Source organism: Echeneis naucrates, chromosome 22 (genome assembly GCF_900963305.1).
Source record: "Echeneis naucrates chromosome 22, fEcheNa1.1, whole genome shotgun sequence".
Lineage (NCBI taxonomy): Eukaryota > Metazoa > Chordata > Actinopteri > Carangiformes > Echeneidae > Echeneis > Echeneis naucrates.
In genome coordinates, this window is record NC_042532.1 from 2,035,570 (window position 1) to 2,056,457 (window position 20,888).

The 20,888-nt window shown below is 39.7% G+C and overlaps 1 protein-coding gene across 1 annotated transcript in view; it reads left to right on the plus strand.

Annotated features, from left to right (window-relative positions):
- Positions 1 to 16,055, plus strand: part of LOC115036144 (protein phosphatase 1 regulatory subunit 37) — a 40,759-nt gene extending 24,704 nt beyond the window's left edge. Inside the window, exon 7 of the mRNA XM_029494283.1 lies at positions 15,921 to 16,055. Coding sequence (XP_029350143.1) covers positions 15,921 to 16,055 — 135 coding nt within the window. The remainder of the gene's footprint in view (positions 1 to 15,920) is intronic.
- The last annotated feature ends 4,833 nt before the right edge of the window (positions 16,056 to 20,888 follow it).

The following is a 20,888-nucleotide window of genomic DNA, read 5'->3' on the forward strand; positions in this document are numbered from 1 at the left end:
CAAAGAACCTTTTGTAAGACCTTGTCTTGATGAGTCTTGGCTTAGCTTTTGGTGAACTTCCCTTCCTTGCAATGGCAACTAAGTTGTGGTCACTGTAACCTACAGGGATAGATATGGCTTTTGAGAATGATTCTGTTTTATTAATATAGATGTGGTCAATGCAAGATCATATTGTGATACCTCTGTTGTTCGAACTTATTCTAGTCGGTTGTTTCACCACCTGTTTTAAACTACATGAATTGGCCATATTCATAAGCCTTTGTTTTAGGAGACAGTTAGGTGATAGCCAATCTACATTTGGATCACCTGTTAAGATGACCTCCATGTTTAGATCACATACTGTACTTGGTCAAGGATACTATCTATCTTATCCAAGTAGCTGATATTTGCAACTGGAGGTCTATAAAAACAGCCTACCAATATATCTTTTTGATGTGGTAAGTGACTTTGTAGCCACAGTATTTCAATGCCTATTGACATAAGGTCTTCTCTTATTTTTCCTGGAATATGATCATTAACGTAAAAAGCAACTCCACCACCATGACAGTTCCTATCTCTTTGGTACATATTAAAACCAGGTGTAGACATCATAGCATTACTAAAATTTTCATCAAGATGAGTCTCTGAAATGGCGAGAATATGAACAGAGTTAGAAGTTAGGACTTCATGAATGTCATTAATCTTGTTTTTCATACTACAGATGTTAAGATGGCATACTGTACGTTCAAGCCCTTTTTGGGTAGCTCTGCAGTAGAAAGCATTTTATGTAAATAACAAACAAAGTCCTTTTTATTTCTGTTGAGAGTTATGTCCATTTATTAATCTGTAAATGCTGTTTTCTCCCCTTGCCGGGTGATTAGTTTGTCATGCTGCAGAAAGGCAATGTCCCCCCTCTCTCTGGCTTCTTTCATTTTAGGCAAGAGTTCATTCCTTTTCTGTCCTCATCATAGTCCTTATTTATAAAAAATCCTTGTCCCCTTCAGTTTTCTTGCATTCTTTAGCACTGTGTCTCTGTCCTTTGTCCGATGGAATCTCACTATGACTGGACGTGGTCTGCCTTGAGTGCCGGTGAAGTTGTTCACCTTTGCAGCACGCATTACATGTTCCACTCCGATTGTCTCTGGGTCCAGGCATAGTTTCGCTTCGAAGATTTTTATAACTTTTTCCTTTGAGACTAACTTGTTTTCCTTTTCTGCCTCAGGAATGCTATCAACGTTTAAGTTGTTTTGCCTTGCCTGACCGTGAAGGAAGTCAGATTTTGCGTCCAGTATCAGCATGGATTCTTCCAGTTGCTCAATATCTAGTTCTTGCAACTTGTTTGAGTTCCTTTATTAGCAACTTTCAGATTATCCAACTCCTTTTGTGTAAATTGCAAGCTTGTGCTTAATTCTTGTAGATCTTGTAGCACGTTGTCAATTCTTTTTTTGGATGTCTCCATAATTGTGCAAACACATGTTTTGAAGTTGTTTTCTTGCTGCTGTAAAAGTTCTTTGTAAGAAGTTTTTTGTTGTTCAAGAAGTTTTTGCACTTGTGCCATTGATACAGTTTGATCATTGTCTTTCTCCCCTTTGTCTTTGTTCCCCTTCCCACCTGTAATTTTGTTTTAGGCCTGGGCCTTACAAACTCTGGTCCAAGAACAGTCACAAGACCTTTCAAAAACTTTCACATTTAGACCTGCAATATTTCTGTTCTTCTACTTGCAAGTTCTTATAAAATGTTGACATATTCAATATTTGCAGATTTGATTTACCCAGTTTGCTGTAATAATCATAAAATTGTAGGGATGAGGAAAAGTTCATTCATATGAATAGGAATAGAGTTCATCATGAGGGGAGCATGAATTCATTTCCTGACAGCTTTCAAGACTTTTAATTACAAAAAAAAAAAAAAAAGAAAAAATATTTTGTGGTGGGAATGAACAGGCAATGTTGGCATCGCTAATTTTCTAATTGTTTTGCTTTCTACCATGATTGTGTGGAATTCAATGTCTCCAGATGGATTCTATCCTGCAGTGAGTTGTTTGTAGGCACCCTGGCCTGTTGGTTTGGATTAAATTCAGACTACCCCTCCAGCATCAGCACATAAGGCCCAACCCACAATTGCACCTTAAAAGGATCTTTCATTAACCTCAAATTCTAGCAAGCTGTCATTTATTAATTATTATTATTAATGTTTTCTATCAAGCAAATTGTCAACATGTTTCCAGTTTAATTCCCAGTCCCATAATGAAATTAGGGGCAATCTGGTTCAGCAGAAAATGTTGTTTGAATGGATGGAAGTTGCTTTGAATAGTATGTTGAATGTTCAATACCCCCCCAAGAAACGATTCGACCATCCCACAAGAGCCTGGAGACTTGTCAAACTTGTCAGCATCAACAATTTTGCAATAAAAGAGAGCGTAATCTGTAGCCAGAACAATGCCAGGATTGATTTGGGGAGGTAATGGACAGTGTTGGGAGTAACACATTACAAAAGTAATTAATTACAGTAATGCATTGCTTTTTGCTGTAACGCTCTAATGTAAGGCATTACAAGAAAAAGTTGATAATATTCTACTCGGTGCAAATGTCCAAAACATGTATTACAATTGGGCTGGTGTTTTTTTTTTTTTTTTTATATGCAAAATCAGCAAAATCACCGCAAGATCAACAGAGGAGAGAGGTCTGTACACAATGTTTCACTTCCCCTCTAATCTTCCATACAGAACAGAAGAGATGAGTGCAGAAGCAACAGATGCAGCTTTGGCAATGGTACATTCATGAGATGGGCATATGCCCATGACTTTGACTTCATCAGAAATAAGGACATGAGGGATATCGTACTTAAAAGCACTTTGTGTGTGAAACCTAAAGCTCTATCCACTTCCTGAAATAGCCAGTTATATTGTTATTATATAAAGCTTTTGGCCTTAAGTCTAGCTCAATCAGTTACCACATCACCTTCCACTGGATGTGGATTGAGCATAATGAGCTACATTTAGAATGCCGAATCCATATTTCCAGTTATTTTGGTGAGAGTAACTTAAAAGTAATGCAAAAGTAGTGTAATGCCTTACATCTCAAATATAGTAATATTATAATGTAATGAATTACTTTGAAATGACAGTAACAAGTAAGAAATAATGCATAACAGATTTGGAGTAACTTGCCCAACACTGGTAACAAAAGTGTGAAGATAAGCTCCAGCAGAATTAGAGCAGCACTGACTTGGGAGAGCTTGGCCGAGGGTCTCTGCAGTGGTTTCTCCAGATAATCAGCAGCCCAGGGTCCTCCATGATCAACACGGAAGAGTGATAGTTTTAACATGCTGCTGCTAAAGAGAGGGATTAGAAAGTCACACAGCTTGATAAATACAGAGGAGAGAGAAGAACAGAGTCGGGGGGCACCACATGGACAAGGGGAAGCACTTGTCAGTTTGGAAAGAAACATTTGTTCATCCATTCTTCTTCTACCTCTTATCTGTTTCTGGGTCACAGGGGGTACTCGAGACAATCCCAGCTCACATTGGGTGAATGCAGGGTACACCCTGGATAGGTCGCCAGTCCATCGCAGGGGCAACATACACAGACAGAAAGAGACAAACAACCACTCACACTCATACTCAGCCCTACAGACAATTTAGAGTTACCAATCAATCTAAACATGATGTCTTTGGATGGTGGGAGGCAACTGGGAGACCTGGAGGAAACCCACACAGGCACAGAGACAACAAAGCAAACTGCATGGAAAGGCCTCAGGGCTGGGAACCGAGCCCACAAACCTTCTTATTGAGGGGTACAGATGTAAAAATTCAGACTAAAATAATTGATTTTGAAGTTTCAGGTTACATGTGAGAATTTCCTGTGCTGAAAAATTCTTATGTTGCTTGACACTTTTACCACATGATGATCAGTGACAGCCGGTGGATATATTGGGTGGATAAGCTATCAAATACATTATACTCATTAATAGGCTTGACCAGCAACAGCATCACATCAGAGATACCATCTTCCAGCAGCAACAGCGTCGCATAACCAAATATTAACTTTATCCAACATTGACATTTTTACAGTTTCCAATATGACCTGTGTTACACTCCTATTTCCTGATTCAGGCAGATAAATGCTTATCTCCACAGTTTCCTCTTGGATCTGCACTGTGTCTCCTTCCAAAAGCAGTATGGGAAACAGAAATGTGAATTCTTAGCAACCACCAAGATCTGAATTGAGCCATATTCAGTTTGGTCTGATTGGGTCAGATGGAGTCCTATTGGGTTTTAGTACCCTGGCAGGTGGAGTCTGCTAAGCAATGCCCTGGTTAATAATAATAATTAGGTAAATAATTTCAGCTCTTTTCAGTTCCTTGGAAAAGCATCCATAACCCTTTGTTTAATCATCAGTCCCATGTAATTATAGGAATATTGCAGACTTTATTGTACAGTTTAATATTGCCAACAGACTATTTGTCTCTCTGCTCTGAGCCCATTTATTTCTGCTGAAGACCAAAATGTTTCATCTTTCTCTCTTTCTTTTTTTAATAGATTTTGAAGAGAAGGAAAGAAACATTTTCGTTTGGTTTTCGGAAAGATTGTGTAAAAAGCAAAGAAATACCAACACTGAACAGCTGTTCATAAATGACAACCACTGCATCATATGTTTAGTACACAACACTGCTGTGCACTCATCACTGTTCAAAAATGTGACGACCAAACACCACTTCTTATATGGTCTATCAATATCTATATCTATCACGGATCTCGTCTCTATTTATTAGTCTCTTCATCATCCTATTCAGGTGTTTTTATGTCATGCATTTGAACATCCATAGATAAAGAGGAGTTTGTTGCACATTGTAACTGATATTGTGTGTCTGTAATAGACACACAATATCAGTTACGATATATCAGATATGAAGCCTACTCAAATACACCGACAGGAGTAATTTGCTGTGTGTGTGCGTGTGTGTTTTCATATCTGCATCCAGGGTCAGGATATATTGTATGTTTTATTCACACACCTTTTTTTCTGTTTGTATTGTCTCATTTCAGCCTCTTGTTTTCACTGCTATGACCACACTCCTCTCTCAAATGATAACTTCTAAATATGTTGATGCTGTAATTATCAAGACCCCTCCCCTCCCTGCCCCACACAAACACACAAACCCACCCACCCCCCATCCCTAGCACGTACAGTAGTGCAGCCTCAAAGCTGCCTAACAATGTATGTGTATGTTAAAAGTGAGCGGGCCGCCACCTCCTGCCCTTTAAACACCTGCAATCTTTTCCATAGTTGTTATAAGGAATCCTCCAGCTCTCAAACAAAAGCCATAATTTTTGTAATTCTCAGAGGCTATGTTAACTCTATTTGAGGCACCACCATGCTAAATAAAAAAAAATAGTTCTTCTTCTCTAAGAATTCAGTTTTAAATAAGATGCAAAGTGACACATTTCATACCCTGAAAATGCTTTAAATGCACTTTAGCTTCATTAATTCTATAAGAAAGATATATATATATAGTTTTTTTTTATTTGTAGTTGTTTTACATTTAAATTAATGAGTTTATCTTTTATTTAAAGATTACCGTCCTGGATTAATTCTATTGTATTTCTCTTTCTGTTTGGGTGTCTGCTGCACCCCTTGCATTGTCAAACCTCCACAGTCAAACGACTTAAATACAGCAACATAGCTTTGTTTCTCACTGATGAACATGAAAACATATTCTCTCATCTCGTTCTCTCTCTCTCTCGTTCACACACGCGCACACACAGACTGAACTTGAGGGATTAGATATTTGGTATACAACAGTGACATCTTCAGTTGGAGCAATGAAACCCTGCAGAGGACAGAAAGGAGGAGAAGGGAACAATGGAGGAGTGTGTCGTTGGAGGACATGCTGGTAATTAGTGCCATTTATAGAAGGAGAAAAGGGCTCAAAGTGCTTTCATTAACATTTACTCAGCATTATTCCATGGCTGGTGAATGACAGAGTGAATCTGTACAGTAAGAGACGTTCAAGTTCCCAGACACAGGAAAGCAGCTGAGCAACTTAACGCTGTTCTCTACAGAGTGGAAGCATTTAACCATCAATGCATTGTAGAGGAAATGTACTGCAGCTTCCTCAGAGAGCAGACGTAATGGTACCAATCACAGCTGCAGATATTTACAGATTCAATTTGTCATTTCGCAAATTTTCCGTTTTTCTCCTTTTTTTCCCCATTATCCTTATTATTCCTGTTATTTTAACATTCATTTTCTGTGGCAATATATTCAGACGCAGTTTCCTTGAATCTACCACATGTCTGGAAAATGTCAGTCGCTCCAATAGCTTTTTCATCTCATCCCAAAACTGAATCTTTTGTCTCCACCTCAACACAGCCACCTAGTGTGTTTTCATTTCATTCACTTTGGAAAGCTCGACACAGCAAATTGTGTCAAAAAAAATATAATAATAATATGGGAAAATATTCACTTCTGATCTGTTCATTTGTGAATAATGTATCTGGGCGAGGTTTCAAACTGAGCAAAGTATACGTGTGGATTAACCGTACAATGCACCTTTATTGGCAGCATTTTATTTTTATAGAAATATCCCTAAATGTATATAAACTGAATCAATGCTTTCAGGTAGTTATGGGCATTGTTTTACAATTGCAGTGTGACCTCTAAGTCCTCAAGAAATAGCAATCTTCTTTTTATATTGAAGTTAGTGAAATGATTAATGAATAAAACCTTGATTAAATAACATGAAGCTCATTTGATTTATTAATAAATTGAAACAGTTTCTCATTGATTTCACTTGTTTTTTCTTAACATAAAATAAATAATAATTCTGTATGTAATGTAATGAATGTAATAAAACAATATTTTACTTAAAGTCTTTTCTACTAACAGAAATCTGAATCAGGGCTTTTAATTTTAAATGTAGGAAATACAAGAGTTTTAAGTTAACATACTGTACCTCTACCTCAAATTTAAAGTACTTGCATTGGTGATAAGCCTCAACAGTATGACCAAAAAAAAAAAAAAAGGGAAAAAAAAAGAAACAATACACCACTCGCATGATACTTGAAACTGGCATCTGAGATGTCATTTACATATATTAGCATATAAAGTAATTGGCACAGATGCCAAGGAAGCAGCCGCAAACAGATTAATTGTCATCGAGCAGTTGTGGTGACATAGTTAAAAATGAGCTCCTTTTAAGGCACCAATTATCAGAGAATTTCCAAAGTAACCTTTTTTCATCAGCGAGTCCCATCCCCACTGTTGTTGCCTCGCAAACACACACACACAGTAGAAAGCAGACAAGTAATATGCATGGTATCAGCATCCTAAATGTATAAATATTGTAAATAGCTGTCTGTCGCCTTTTAAGTTGGCCTTTGAAATCTGTCCGCGCTGCGTCCCGCTCTGAAAACGAGCACATGTGCCTTTGTTTAGCTCAACACGAGAACAAACGGCAAATTCTCACACACACTCATTGTGAGAATGCGTAATGAATTTTCACAGATAGAAATAAGAATGTGTCTGCTGGGTCTTCCATATGCTGTTTTCTCCCTCTTTTATGAACACATTTAATGCTCTCTGAGCCTGGGTTTAGGCACAGGTATTGTTATGCTGTGTGTGTGTGTGTGTGTGTGTGTGTGTGTGTGTGTATATGAATGTTAAAACTGATCTGCCTCTGAACCAGTGGATGTTCATATTTTATAAAACAACCTCTTCTTCTCAGTCATTTTATCTCCTCTCTGATTTCAAAACAAGATATTGACTAGTAAAAACACACAAAGCTCATGTGGCAGCTTTAGTGTGACCCTGCTGACCTTTTGATGTGTGCTTCAGTGTATAAGTCGGTATTGAGCCAGAGCAGCAGACCTGTACCCTGGCGCCACAATTGGACTGTGGCTCCATTTGTGAATTACGAAGATATCTAATGAGCTGGCTTTAAGTCGCCCACAATTTTGAGAGCTTTAATCACTTGGTCCAAGCAGCCACTGTGCAGCCATCTTAACTAATGCTGAGATGACACAGAGCAAGACAGAGAGAAAGAGAAAGAGGGAGAGGCTGCGATGAACCCTCATTGAAACATCAAGCTTCAGGGAGGAGGGAAACTTTTCAAATCACATCATCCCAAATGTGTCATTGTTGTTGGAATTCGGGTTCAGCTGCAGGATACAAGGCCTTGTATACCTGATACGCCGGTGCTTATTCATTTTATTTAAATTAGCTGATAAAGACCAAATTACTTAAGCTATAGCAGGTTTTGATTTTCTTTGATTAGTCACTTTTAAGACAAAAAAACCCACTGTTCTCTCACAGCTGTGATTTTACTTTATTTTACATCTACTTCCTGTGAGCCACAGAGCTGTGCTACTCTCAAGAAAGAGAGCCACACTGTTGCACACCGGTCATTTTAACTCAGTAACACATGGACTGCCCTGTTGCCCCAAATACTCACTAGAGCACCAAATTTGGATTTATCCACTCCTGAAATTTGTCCCCAACAAAAGCAATGCTTCCTTCTGTTTCAGTTCGTAAAAATTAACGAGGAGTTTATGGAAGGAAGTTACTGAACCTAAGAATAAACTATATGTTTTTAAATGTGAGACATTTTATAGATTTAAATCAGTTGTTCCCAACTCATAATTTATAGTTAAGCTGCATTTTATTTTCTTTTATATCCTCTTCTGTCAAATTGCAGCTTTAACCCCTTACTGCAGACTGTTGCAAATTTGCCACAAACTGTTACTGAAACAGCCAAGATAGCGTGTGTATTCCAATACCAACTTGGGAGTATTTGATACATACCAGTTTTTTTCCTGTCAGTGTTATGATTAATTAATTTTAAGGTCTAAATGAAAGTTTAAATTAGATTAGAAAATTGTTATATTGGTGTTATAGTCAGGACTCTGAAAATGATTTTATGGCATCAATAAAACGATCTCCATCTTCTGAGATGCAGCATATTAAATAGTATCAGCAGTAAGGATTTGGACATTTACTAATATGCAGCATCACTAAATTTCAATTTACTTCATGTGCTATATCCATATTCACAATCTCCACTTATACTAGCATCTCATCAAAAGCAAAAAACACAAATAATTAATTCTTTATACTTTTTTTTTTTAATATATACTATATTCAGTCGTTGAGGGATTAAAAGCAATATTTCTGATCGGTCAAGCAACTCAAAATAAAATGTGTACATTTTAATCAGTCACTGAAAGAATCATATATGGGTTAGGGTTAGAATTGGGGTTAGGGTTAGGGTTAGAATTTGATCAGAAAGTTCAGCATTAAATTAAATTAAAAATTAAATTACATTTTTTAATTCACCGGGCATCAAAGTGATTTTAACATTTAAATCCCAAGTATGGACAAATCTGGAAAAATATCTGTGAAAAACGCATGCACACCTTGACACACACACATTACAATCTGGGCATGGCAGAAAATGGAGGAAGATGTCATGAAACAATTTTGTTTGGATTATCAGCATTGACAGCAGGAAATATAAGTGTGTGTGTATGTGTTGCAGCCTCTGACATTGTCCAACCTTACAGTATGTGTTTTGTGGCTGCATGCGTTAATACCTTTGCACTTTTGCAAGCATTTTACACATGTGTGTGTGTTATTTGTGTGTGGGTTCCCATTTGTGTTTATATTTCTTAATGACTTTCTAATTCAGGGCCAGCAGGAACCTGCCTTTATCTCTATTAGTTTAGTACCCTGGCAAACAAAGAGAGTCTGTGGTCGTGGCACAGAGCCAGAGGAAGACTCAACCATAAAGGCACTTGTCCATCTGCGTCTCCTCCTTCTTCTCCCCCACTCTTATACCTCCTCTCGGGGTGTGAAACGCTCTCTTCAGCTCTGTCATGGCACACACACACACACACAAAAAGTCTTAATTGAAAATTGAAAAAAGTCTGCTTACTCAATCTAGAGGTATTGATTGTTCTACTCTGAGCAAGAGCAATATCTATCTATCCATCTGTCTATATTGATAGATAGATAGATAGAAAGATTGTGTGGATTGTGAAAGGAGAGGGTGTGCATGCAAAGGTCTAGCACTTCTATCGCATGTATTAAAGAAAAGATTTCCAGGCATGCCATTCCCATGAGATGTGTGGTAATTTTACACATAAACGTCTTCAAGAAGGAACAATAGCAAGTCAAAGATGACTAGACGGAGCCTCCTGCCTGGTTCAAGATGTATTACTGGAGCTTTAAATTGTGAAATAAATTTCGGAATGAATATTTCGTCTGTCAGCAGGTTATTGACCTCATTGTCAGGTTTTTTTGCTAGGCGACATCTAGCCGTGGTATGAGATGAAAAGTGCAGTGACGCTTTTAGAGCAAAGTCCACATGAGGAAGCGTTTGGGGTGAAGACATGGGTTACATGATACATGTATACACATGATACAAGACATGATACAAGAGAGCAATATTTGATTCCCATGTGAAAGCGTTGTCTCTATTTCATGACCATTCATTGACAGCATCTAATTTTAAGGTAGAACTCATTTTAACCCAAAACACTTTTACTAAATCTAACCAAACCATAACCATTATTATTGTCACCATGGCAACAAAGATCAAAAATGTACTAATTTTAATCCTAAACTTAAACAAGCCCTGATTGTTTATTATTGTAACTACAGTGACAAATTTAGGCACTGCTGTCAGACTGAGAAATAAACATGCAGACTATACTGAGAGTCTCAGTACAGTCTGCATGTTTATTCCTACCATGACAAGCAAGGTCTGGTACACCTGCCGCCGCAGGGACATACTTTCAGGAGATGTCATATCATAGTGTTGAACAAAATGACTTGTTTGGTTGTTGAGAATTGAAGTCAGTGTTTCTTTGCAAAAAACATAAATCTTGATTAAATAAAAAAAGGAGGGAGAGGTTGGCTCCTAAGGCATAAATGTTTAGCTTCCACTTTCTAGCCACCCAATCCTATAAAAGCCTCTGTACATGCACAGGTTTAAAAGCACTTTTTATGCAAGCATGAAACTTTATCCATGACCTTTGACGATATTTCTTTTGAGAAAATAAGAAAGCTTCTAATTCCTGTAATTACTGAAGCTCGCAAGCTTGTCCATGTTATGTTATGTTAGCTGCAGTCACTCAAGAGCAGAAAACAAAAGCTTAAATCAATGAGAGTTCATCACAACACAGCACAACAACACTGCCAGGATAACATACACACATATCTTATATAAAACTCAGAGTCTGTCTCTCTTCTCCTGTGCTCATCACATTTTGAACTGTCAGCAGTGTTGCTTGTGCATGTGCAGGTCTTGCCTGTCATGGTGACACAGGTGTTTTCTCACGAGGCCTGAACATGCCAAAACATGACTGGACAAGAGTGCAGTTAATGAATCCTTGATGATATATCAGTTCGATTAAGTCTTTCCACCTTCATAAAGCCAAGATGCAGGAAATAAGGTCACAGTCTCCATTTTCCTGAGTTTCAGCACCAAGCGATACTGTAAGTAAAGCAGAACATTATAGATATAGTATAGTCACAGTTAACCTTTGGTTTTTATAATTCGAAAAATGTCTGAATTTGATTGTATGCTTATAGACCTGTCAAATGGAGAGTTAGTGTTTTATGAAATAATTGCAGGCTTAGATTTTGTTGTTCAAAGGTCAAGCTAGTTCCTCCATGAGTTCACATAAAAGTTTGGCGTCTGTGGATGCATGTCCATTTATTTAAATTGTACTGTCACATACACAAAAATTCACCTCCTTTTTGTGGAAAACAGGTTCCTCCTGATTCAGGACACATGCTCATTTAGGGGTCTCTCTGGGGTCCACCATTATACTTGGTGCAGGGGACAAACATGAAGACCAATGAAGAGAAATTTCATTGTAGAACAGGGACAAGGGGAGATATCTAGTTTTCCTTGTAGCTCAATTTAGAAAAAATAAATAAATAAATAAATAAAATTATTATGGTAGCCTGACCGTAAAATGGTCTCTAAATCTAATTTGTCATGGAAATGTATTTAAAAAAGATTCCACTCTCAAGAAACCATCCCATTTCCTCTCCAATAAATAAGGCAGGTGTTGGTGAAAGCAGGTCAAAAAGGACCTGGGTGACTATGAGCAGGATAAAAGAAGTTTTACCGGACATCTTCAATCAGATTTCAAATCTAATCAAATCAGATTTATTTATATCATGCCAAATTATAACAAAGTTACATCAAGACACTTTACATATAGAGCAGGTCTAGTCCAATCTCTATATAAAATTATTTAAAGAGGCCCAATAGATCCCCTGATGAGCAAGCATGGTTATTGATATGTCGGCACATCCTCCTCATATTTAGCACAAATGACATTACACTGAAAGTGAATAGTGTACTGACCATCAGCCACAAGTGATAAAGGGTCAAAGCTGACAAGCGGAATGACTTTGTCCTGTAAACACAACTGACATATTGCATACTGCAGACACAGTATGTATTTGCAGAACATTCTTCTCTTTACCCTGTCACCCTATAATGGCCACCCTTTAAGTACCCAGAGGTATAAAAAACCAACGCAAGCACAGGGGAACATACAAACTCCACACAAATTTGCGACATTCTTGCTGTGGAGCAACAGCACTGACCACAATTCAGTAGCATCTATTGCGCACAATGAATTGGAGGCCTTCATTAACTTCTTTCAAAAGTTACTTACAAACAGTGTGTGTGCGTTCTGGAGCCACTCTGTTTTTGTCTGTTAGTGAACTCTGACCCCCACAAGCACATTCAGTACACACACAAACACATTCAGTTCCTCTACAAGCATAAAGATGCTCTGCTGTTCTCCACATGCCCGCATCTCACCCATCCAGGCTCCCCACATCCACACCTTCCTCCTCCTCCACCACCTCACCTACCCCCAGTTTTGGCAAAGGCATCTGCGTGTGTGTTTGTGGGTGTGTGTGTCAGGCGGGCTGCTGCGTGGTGAGCGTGCCCTCTGTCATTCATGCAGAGCAGCCCTGTCCAACTGTCACTTCCTGACAGGCCGATAATCAATCTCTTTATTAACTGCTCTGCTGCAGGCCACCGGCACTGAAGGCAGGGGGAGGGAGGAAAGGGAAGAGAGCAGGACTTGTGATGCAGCTGGGAAGATTTTTTATCAAGGATCAAATCCTTATCACATTTTAAGACAGCTTTCGTGGTTTAAAAAAATAAAGCTTAATTTACAAGGTTATATTCCATTAATGACACAAAAAATTATTAGAAAGAATTTTGGCATAGTCAAGGAAGGAAGAGATGTAGTTATATATTTACATTTATAGTAGTATAAATGTAGAAATGAAATATCATTCGAGGAAAAAGTTCTGATGTGTGTTAACAGTCTTGATTGCAGTCCAGTAGTCTCTCTCTGGCAGCTTTTACAGCTGATTTTGATTAAAAAACTAGATCCCTTCTACCTTTTTTCTGTAGCTAGGTGCTAACTTTGTAATTTAATGCTGATCAGGTAGCTACCACACAGCTAGCATGTTTCATTTCACTTCACTCTCTCAGCTTCAACATTAGCTGTGCCCCAGTTCAGAGGAAGGTGGATGATCGTGATGCTGTGGACTTTGTTAGTCTCTGAAAGCTGGGCCAAAGGGAGACAGTTCAGCCGAAGGAGGTCCTTAGCTTTGTTTCATCAGCTGTGCCCAATCTTACTGTCTCCCAGCTACCTTGACAACAGTACTGTTAGCTGATGGATTAAGATGCAAACAATTGCTACCATACCAGAGTGGTACCATATAGAGATGGTACCAACATACCGTCTCTGGAGGAGAAAGTGGAGCTAAGGAGGGGTGAGGTATGGATATGGCTTTCTCTGTACTCTATTCTGATTGTGTCAATCATACAGTAAACACGCCCCCTAATATATACCCCACTTTATGGTCCATTTTCCTCTCAATCATGTTATAATAACTGAGGACTTGCAACAAGAGACTGAGATCATAAAGACATGAATTCCTGAAAAAAACAACAACAAAACACTGAGCTAATAAATCAAGGAGAAATATAAACATTTTCACATAGACTTCAATGCAATCTGGCTCCTTTTATCTTCAGTGTTTTTTCCAGTTTTTCTTTTCAGACCCAGAATAAAAATAAATGTTTATATACAGTGTGTTTTATGCTCTAAAACCCAACACTTACTCTTAAAAGTGTAATTCTCTGGCTCACTGTCAACGCTGGCTGCTGCCAGATAGTTTGGACCACTAAGGAGCTTTTGTTGCCCAGGAAAGGGACACTTACACAGCTAAAAATACACAGTAATTTCATTCATTTGTTGACATAGAAAAGGGTGTAAAGTGCAGGTTTAAGGATTAATAAATCCCCATTTGTTTGCTTGACTGACAATGGTAACACTTTTTCTCACCTTTTGCTCATCCAGCATATTGATCTTTTCAATCGTGCTGTTCTCAGCACTGTGATCTGTTTCCATGTGTTTGAAGAGACAAAGAGGGTGATGAAAGAAAAGTAAGAGAGGACGTCTTGAATTGCTGTCCAGACCTGCTGCTGGTGCTGCTGCTTCTGCTGCTGTTGGTTTTTGGGATGCTGGGCTTCCATGACAGCATCTCACCCGTCATCATGGCGATAATTTATGAGGCGGGAAAGTGCATCAGTGATTCTGGCGGCCAGCAGTCAGCCAGGAGTCAGCACACTTCCTGAGTCCTACTTTGTCCTCTTGTTTTCCACTCTACTGTTAGTTCATTCACTCTTCTCTGAGTCATGCACACCCACATGAATACTGGGATCAATCTGTGCTAACCTTGTGATGTTGATACTATTTGAAGGTGATTTTTTTTTCTTATGTCAGTCAATAGGTGGGACTATACCCACATGCAACCACAAAGCAAATAATTGACGGATTCCTGAGTAATTTTGAACATAACTAATTGAAAAACTGTAAAGCATGAAAGTATATTACAACATTTCATCACAAAAGGAGCTCCTGGAGTGAATGAGCACCACAGATTGATGAGCTCTGAGGTGTAAGGAGATCACTGGAGAGATTGTTTCTGCACTGATAGCAGCTGTGCCAAAGGACGCCAGTCCTCAGTCTTTCTCTCCCCATGTGTCCAGGCAAGACATTGGAAAAACTAACACTGGATGAAATTTGTGGAATTTCATGCTCCCTGGAGGGAGATCTGTTATCATTTGAGCCACTCCCTGGCCTTCTGTCTGGTGCCACAATTAAAGAAGAAATATGGAAAGTAATGAAACATGAAACAGACCTGAGGCACTTTACTAGGAACACTTGCACACCTGTTTATTCATGCAATAGTTTATTTTTTACTCACAATGGTGCTTAAAACTGAAAAAAATCACAGTTCTAGTCAAAGGTTTAGAGGTCAGAAGAGAATGAAGGGAGTTGTTTGTAGCTGACATACTATGGTCACTCAGATGACCACTCATTATGACTGTGCTGAGCAGAATAGCATCTTAGAGAACAACAACTCAGATTTTGAGGTGGATAGACAACAACAGCTTAGAGGACCCCCTTCCTGTCAACAAGACCAGAGACCTGAGGATGCGGTGGCTTGAGTTGAAAGCTGATAACGTCTTAAAACTACTTAAATTGTGCTGATGCTAGGTGATGATGGAATGTTTTGATCAAGATGCAACAGAATAGTTAGCACAGAAAGTTGTGTAACTATTAACCAAACTGTGGGACGTTTTAGCCAGGAGGGATCAGGTTTACTAGTTGCAGTCTAACAAGCAAGCAAGGTAACAAACCACTCTACAGTGACTCTGGTGCGTGTATGAATCAATGAACTCAGCCTGTTGTAAATTGTCTTTAGAGTAAAATATTTGGGAGATACTCTGCTGCATCAGTAGCTCCTCAACATTGTTTGGCTCTGATGTTCACCAGTAAGTCCTGAAATTGGAGGCTTTAATGCTTGTGTTCTTGTGTGTGATTGACAGGATGACTTTCTGATGGAGATTCAGACAAGGCTCCGGTCAGAGATCACCCAGCACTGCCTCACCAATTCCAGGCTCTCCGGCCATGACATGGGAACCTGCGGGACACTACCTGCCGAAACTGACGGAGCAGCATGATGGCAAGGCCACAGGCTGAGCTTGCACACACATTACACTCTCACATAACACACAGAGGATGGAAAATGGCAAACCTTGTACTGATCACTTCAGAAACCTCTCATAGGTTCAATCACATAGACAGCATGTCCCAGTGTCCCCAACCCAAACAGCTGACTCGCAGATATATGCGAATAATAATTCTATTGCAAATAATGATAACCATAAAACTCCAAATCCGGGTAATAAAGGCAGAGTAGAGCTCCCTAATGAAACACAGGCCTCCCCGCTGTTTCCCACCTAATGTTCCCGCCGAGTCGCTCACCACTTTCCATAAAGCAATTTTGCAAGCCCTCTTCAAACGTGAATCACCTAGAAATGAAGAGACCGCTATCCCCACCCTCCTGAACTCCCTCACCACCCCCCCACTCTCCTCTTCCTCCAACATTTTTTTCTGAAGCTGTGTGTATGTGTGTGTGTTTGTTACAAATCCCTGTTTGCTTGTGTTCCATCATCGCTTAATGTTAAACTGATGCGTTTCCAGATATTCCTGAGAGGCGCATGTGTGTGTTTGTTTTACTAGACTTGTGGCATCTGACAGCTTTGTGGGGACCAATGTGCTGGACCCTGCAAGTTTAAAAGGATGTTAGAGGGATGAGAAATAATTTTATGGGCAGACATTCAGTTGGGGAGGTTAAGGTGATTCCACAAAAATAGGTGCACAAAGATGCACATGTTTTTGTGTGCATGTGTGCTGAAAGAAATCAACTACTGTTTCATCTACATTAATCAGCTGAGAAACACAGGCAGATGTTCATCATTACTATAATGTGAAACAAATGAGCAAAGTATACAGAGATACAGTAAATAGTGGTGCGTATCAGAGCATGTGCATGGTTGTATTATCTCACTGGTCACACATACATGCACACACACAGAACACTCACTTGGACAGACTCTGTAAAAAAATGAAAATGTTTTATAGATATTTATTTAGGCCTGGCTGTTGATGTAAAAAATATGATACTGCAGGACCCATTTCCAACTTTATTTTCTCCCAGCCTTATGACAGCAGTGCTGGTATAGTCTGAGACTGGAAGCAAATTAAATTATAAGCTTATGTTAAGTTCTGTCCAAGGTCAATTTAGCACTCTTTAGCTTTGGCTTCTCATTATATTGCCTTGGTGTCTGTGCTCACTTTTAGATTCATTCTGAGCTTGCCACAAGCTGGTCCCTTCTGGGTCTGTTGTCTAAGGCCAAAGCTGCAGCGGTTATTAGGACATCTGTTGCATCTCTCCATGTCTGTTTATGTGTCAGAGTTCGGAGTAGCTGTTTTCACATATGCTCATTTTGCCCCATAAACCATCTCCTTTTTCCAAGCATCACCAGCAGAATAAAACCATCAGAAACATGTGTATGCCAGAGAGGAAGCCTGTGTGGAGCATTAATAATTTTCACATTCATATTACAAAGCAAAATTGATGTCAAGCACCTGATTACAGTGCAGCTTTCTTTGTCCCATCACACTTTCAGACATGAAGCTTGACTTTATAATACTGACATCTTAATATAACTTTTTTCATGGTGGTTCGATTTTTTCCTCACCTAGCTGCCATAGATTTCAGTCAGTGTTGTAACTGCTGTTGGTATTAAATTCAACTGCAGTGACATGTGACCTGCAATCAGCAACGATGTTAGTTAGATGTACCCACAGCAGCTCCTGCGATGGCCTAAAGGTAGCAGGGCGTCAAACTAAGGTGTGTGCAGGGAAAGCAGACACTGTAGTGACCGCACACCACCACCCCAACCCTCACCCACTGCCCACCTAACCACAACAACAAATCACAGGTGGAGGATCCAGTGATTGACAGATGAGGTCAGACAAGTGGATTTACCAGGGGAGATCTCTGCTTCCCTCCACAGAGTATGAGATTCACACTCAGTGCACCCATATATATAACCCCCCGCCCCCACACATCCTCCCAGATGACTCTGCCTTACCTAAACCAGAGTGGAGTGGGAGTGGGAGTGGGAGTGGGAGGTGTATATAATATATATAATGTTTATATATTTGTGTGTGTGTGTGGAAGCAGCCTGACAGCAGCATGTGGTCTCCAACATGACTCAACCCCCCATACACCTGATGTTTCAGTTTCCTTGTCTTCACCCACCATCTCCCTCCCCTCCTCCTCAAACCTCCTTCACCATAACCCATGTGGGCATGGCGGCCACCCAATCATCATCTCCTCCAGCCAAAGTGGCCCCAGGACTGATTTCAAGCCCAAACCTGAGTCCAATCATTGAACACCCCAACCCCCCCACCACCCAGCCCCACCTCCCTGAAGCCCAGGTGATCTGAATGCAATCCAGTCCTGATGGCAGCAACAGAGGAAGCAGATGCCTGGGCAGTGGGAGTAGGGCAGAGTCCATGGCAGGACTGGGGCTACTTTATCATAGTTAAGAAGGAGTGAGTTCAAGGCATGAATATCAACACGAACACTCAGACACACACACACGCACAACATGCAGAATAAAGCTGGCAACACTTGAGGCAGAACCTTAACTTTGTTTAAATCCTTTTCTGATGATGATGTGATCAGAGGTGACGTAGAAAAGTTATAGATGGAAAAAAAGTTACCATATGAACCTTGACTGCATGTTTTTTAAATGCAATAAAATTGTACATTCCTGCTTTATGAAAATAAAATATGTCACACTCATCTATTTGAGTCACAGAGAGTACAGTAGAAATCTAAGCCTAAAGCCAAAGCTGGCTTTTGCATTGGAAGAGTTCTCTGTTCTATCAAAGATGGTCACAATGTGTACTTATGTCATTTTTGGTTTGTCCCATTTTTACAAAATATAATGAAAATCAATGAAAAAAGTCTTGGAAATTGAGTTGAATTGGCATGAATCATTGGAAATGAGAGTACAGTCTGACAACCGCTTCTTTGTGTTTTGTTTTACCAGTTTTAAATGTAAAAAATTAAACAACATATATACAGAGCTGATGATGGTGATACAATTTATTCAAGCAAAGTAGTAAAGAATTTTTTTTTTTGGTGGTGCTTTGAATTTTTGTATGTATTGTTTCTTACTGTGACGTGATTAAGAAAGCAGGAGTAATGTTTAAATACTAATCATTTTTCAACCCTCTATAATTTGCAGATGTGATTTTTGTTTTGTTATATTGGTGGTTTTCATGTGCTTTTGTTTTGGTATGACATGTTCCCAACTCCACCCTACTACTTCTTGATTTTTTTTTCCTCCATTTTTGTGAGCACACCTGATTCCCCTTTGATGATTGCCTTGTAAGTATTTAAGGCTGGCGTGTCTTTTAGTCTCTGCCAGGTTGTGCCAGTCTGTTTCCTGAGCCATTCCAGCATTGTCAACCAAGCTTCTGATTGCTCTCATGTTTGACTTAAGCCTGTTTTTGTCCCAATGTGACTTAATCTTTCAGTTGCAGCCATCTTCCTTCCCTACAGAGCAAGCTAAGGTGGCTTATGTCATTACTCAGCTCTCCAGAAAAGTGAGACAGTGGGGAACAGCAGTCTGGAATGCCAGGGAGACATTTTGTAACTCCTTCTCAGTCTTTTCGGTGGAGACGAGGAAGCTTTTTGACCGTTCCAATGGCAGAGAGACATCACAGTAGGTGCTGCTGGTCCGGCAGGGTGGCCGCTCGGTCTTGGACTATGCCATAAAGTTTTGGACACTTGCTGCTTCTAGTGGATGCACACATACGCCAAAATCTTTACTCACTAATTCAGTTTTGCACTTTTAAACTTAAGAATGTTTTAGTGGTGTTGAAATGTTGTTTTTTTTTATTCTATAATATTTATCTATTCTATTTCTCTTTTTTTTTAATCTTTCTCCTTTTCCTTGCCATCAAAAGAATATTAACTGTATATCTAAGTGTAACATTTCAGAGCAAACCACACTGACTTTCACATAATTTAGCTAAATGTAGACTATGCACTCACACATCATCCAGATGTAATTTTTTATATTGCTCTGAAACAAAGCACAGGTCCTGTGTTCTCAGTCAGGTTCTGTGAATTAAGTGTTTGTGCAACAAACACAGGCTTGAAGTATGAACACATTGTGTTGTCTCCTCCTTTGTTGCTCTCGGGGATGAGAAGGTGAAGTTTTTCTGAGCACTGATGTAAAGAATAGATCAGTACTGGTTGTAATCACTCATCAGTCTGACATTATGGCTGAGCAATTAGGCAGGACAGTTGTGTACTTTACTAATGAACAATTTTTGAACCAAGCCTCCCTCAACGCGCCCATCCATCACCCACAAACATCCCCAACTTTTCCAAGCGCGCAACACACACACACACACACACACATGCAAAAAGTCACACACATCGCTGGCTCTCTAAAACATGAGCATCCACCCCACACACATGCGTATCCTGCTGTTGCTGGGCTGTTGAAGGTGTTTCCACCGGTTTGATGAGTTTCTGGCCGACACTCGCAGCTTCCCTGCTGAATGTGTGGCTGCCTCCTTCCCCCTCCGCCTCCTGATCATCTTTCCCTCTTGTCAACACAATCCCTTCATCCATCCGTCCTGAGGCCCGAGCCCGGTAGGAGCCGATCCGCTCCTCACAGCGTCCTCTGGGTGCTCTCTGCATGTCCTGTGGTCCCCCTGCCACTCCACACACATACATTTGTCTTTGGACACGGGCGAGGACCTTTGATTTATTACACTAGTTCTCTAAACTCACAGCTCAGTCATTGGTTCTGGAATACTTTACTTTTATTGCTCTCAACACTTCAGATTGGATTCAGTTCAGTCTGAACTCAAACCTCTTCCAGGCCATGTAAGTCTGTAAAGGAAGCGCTACATCA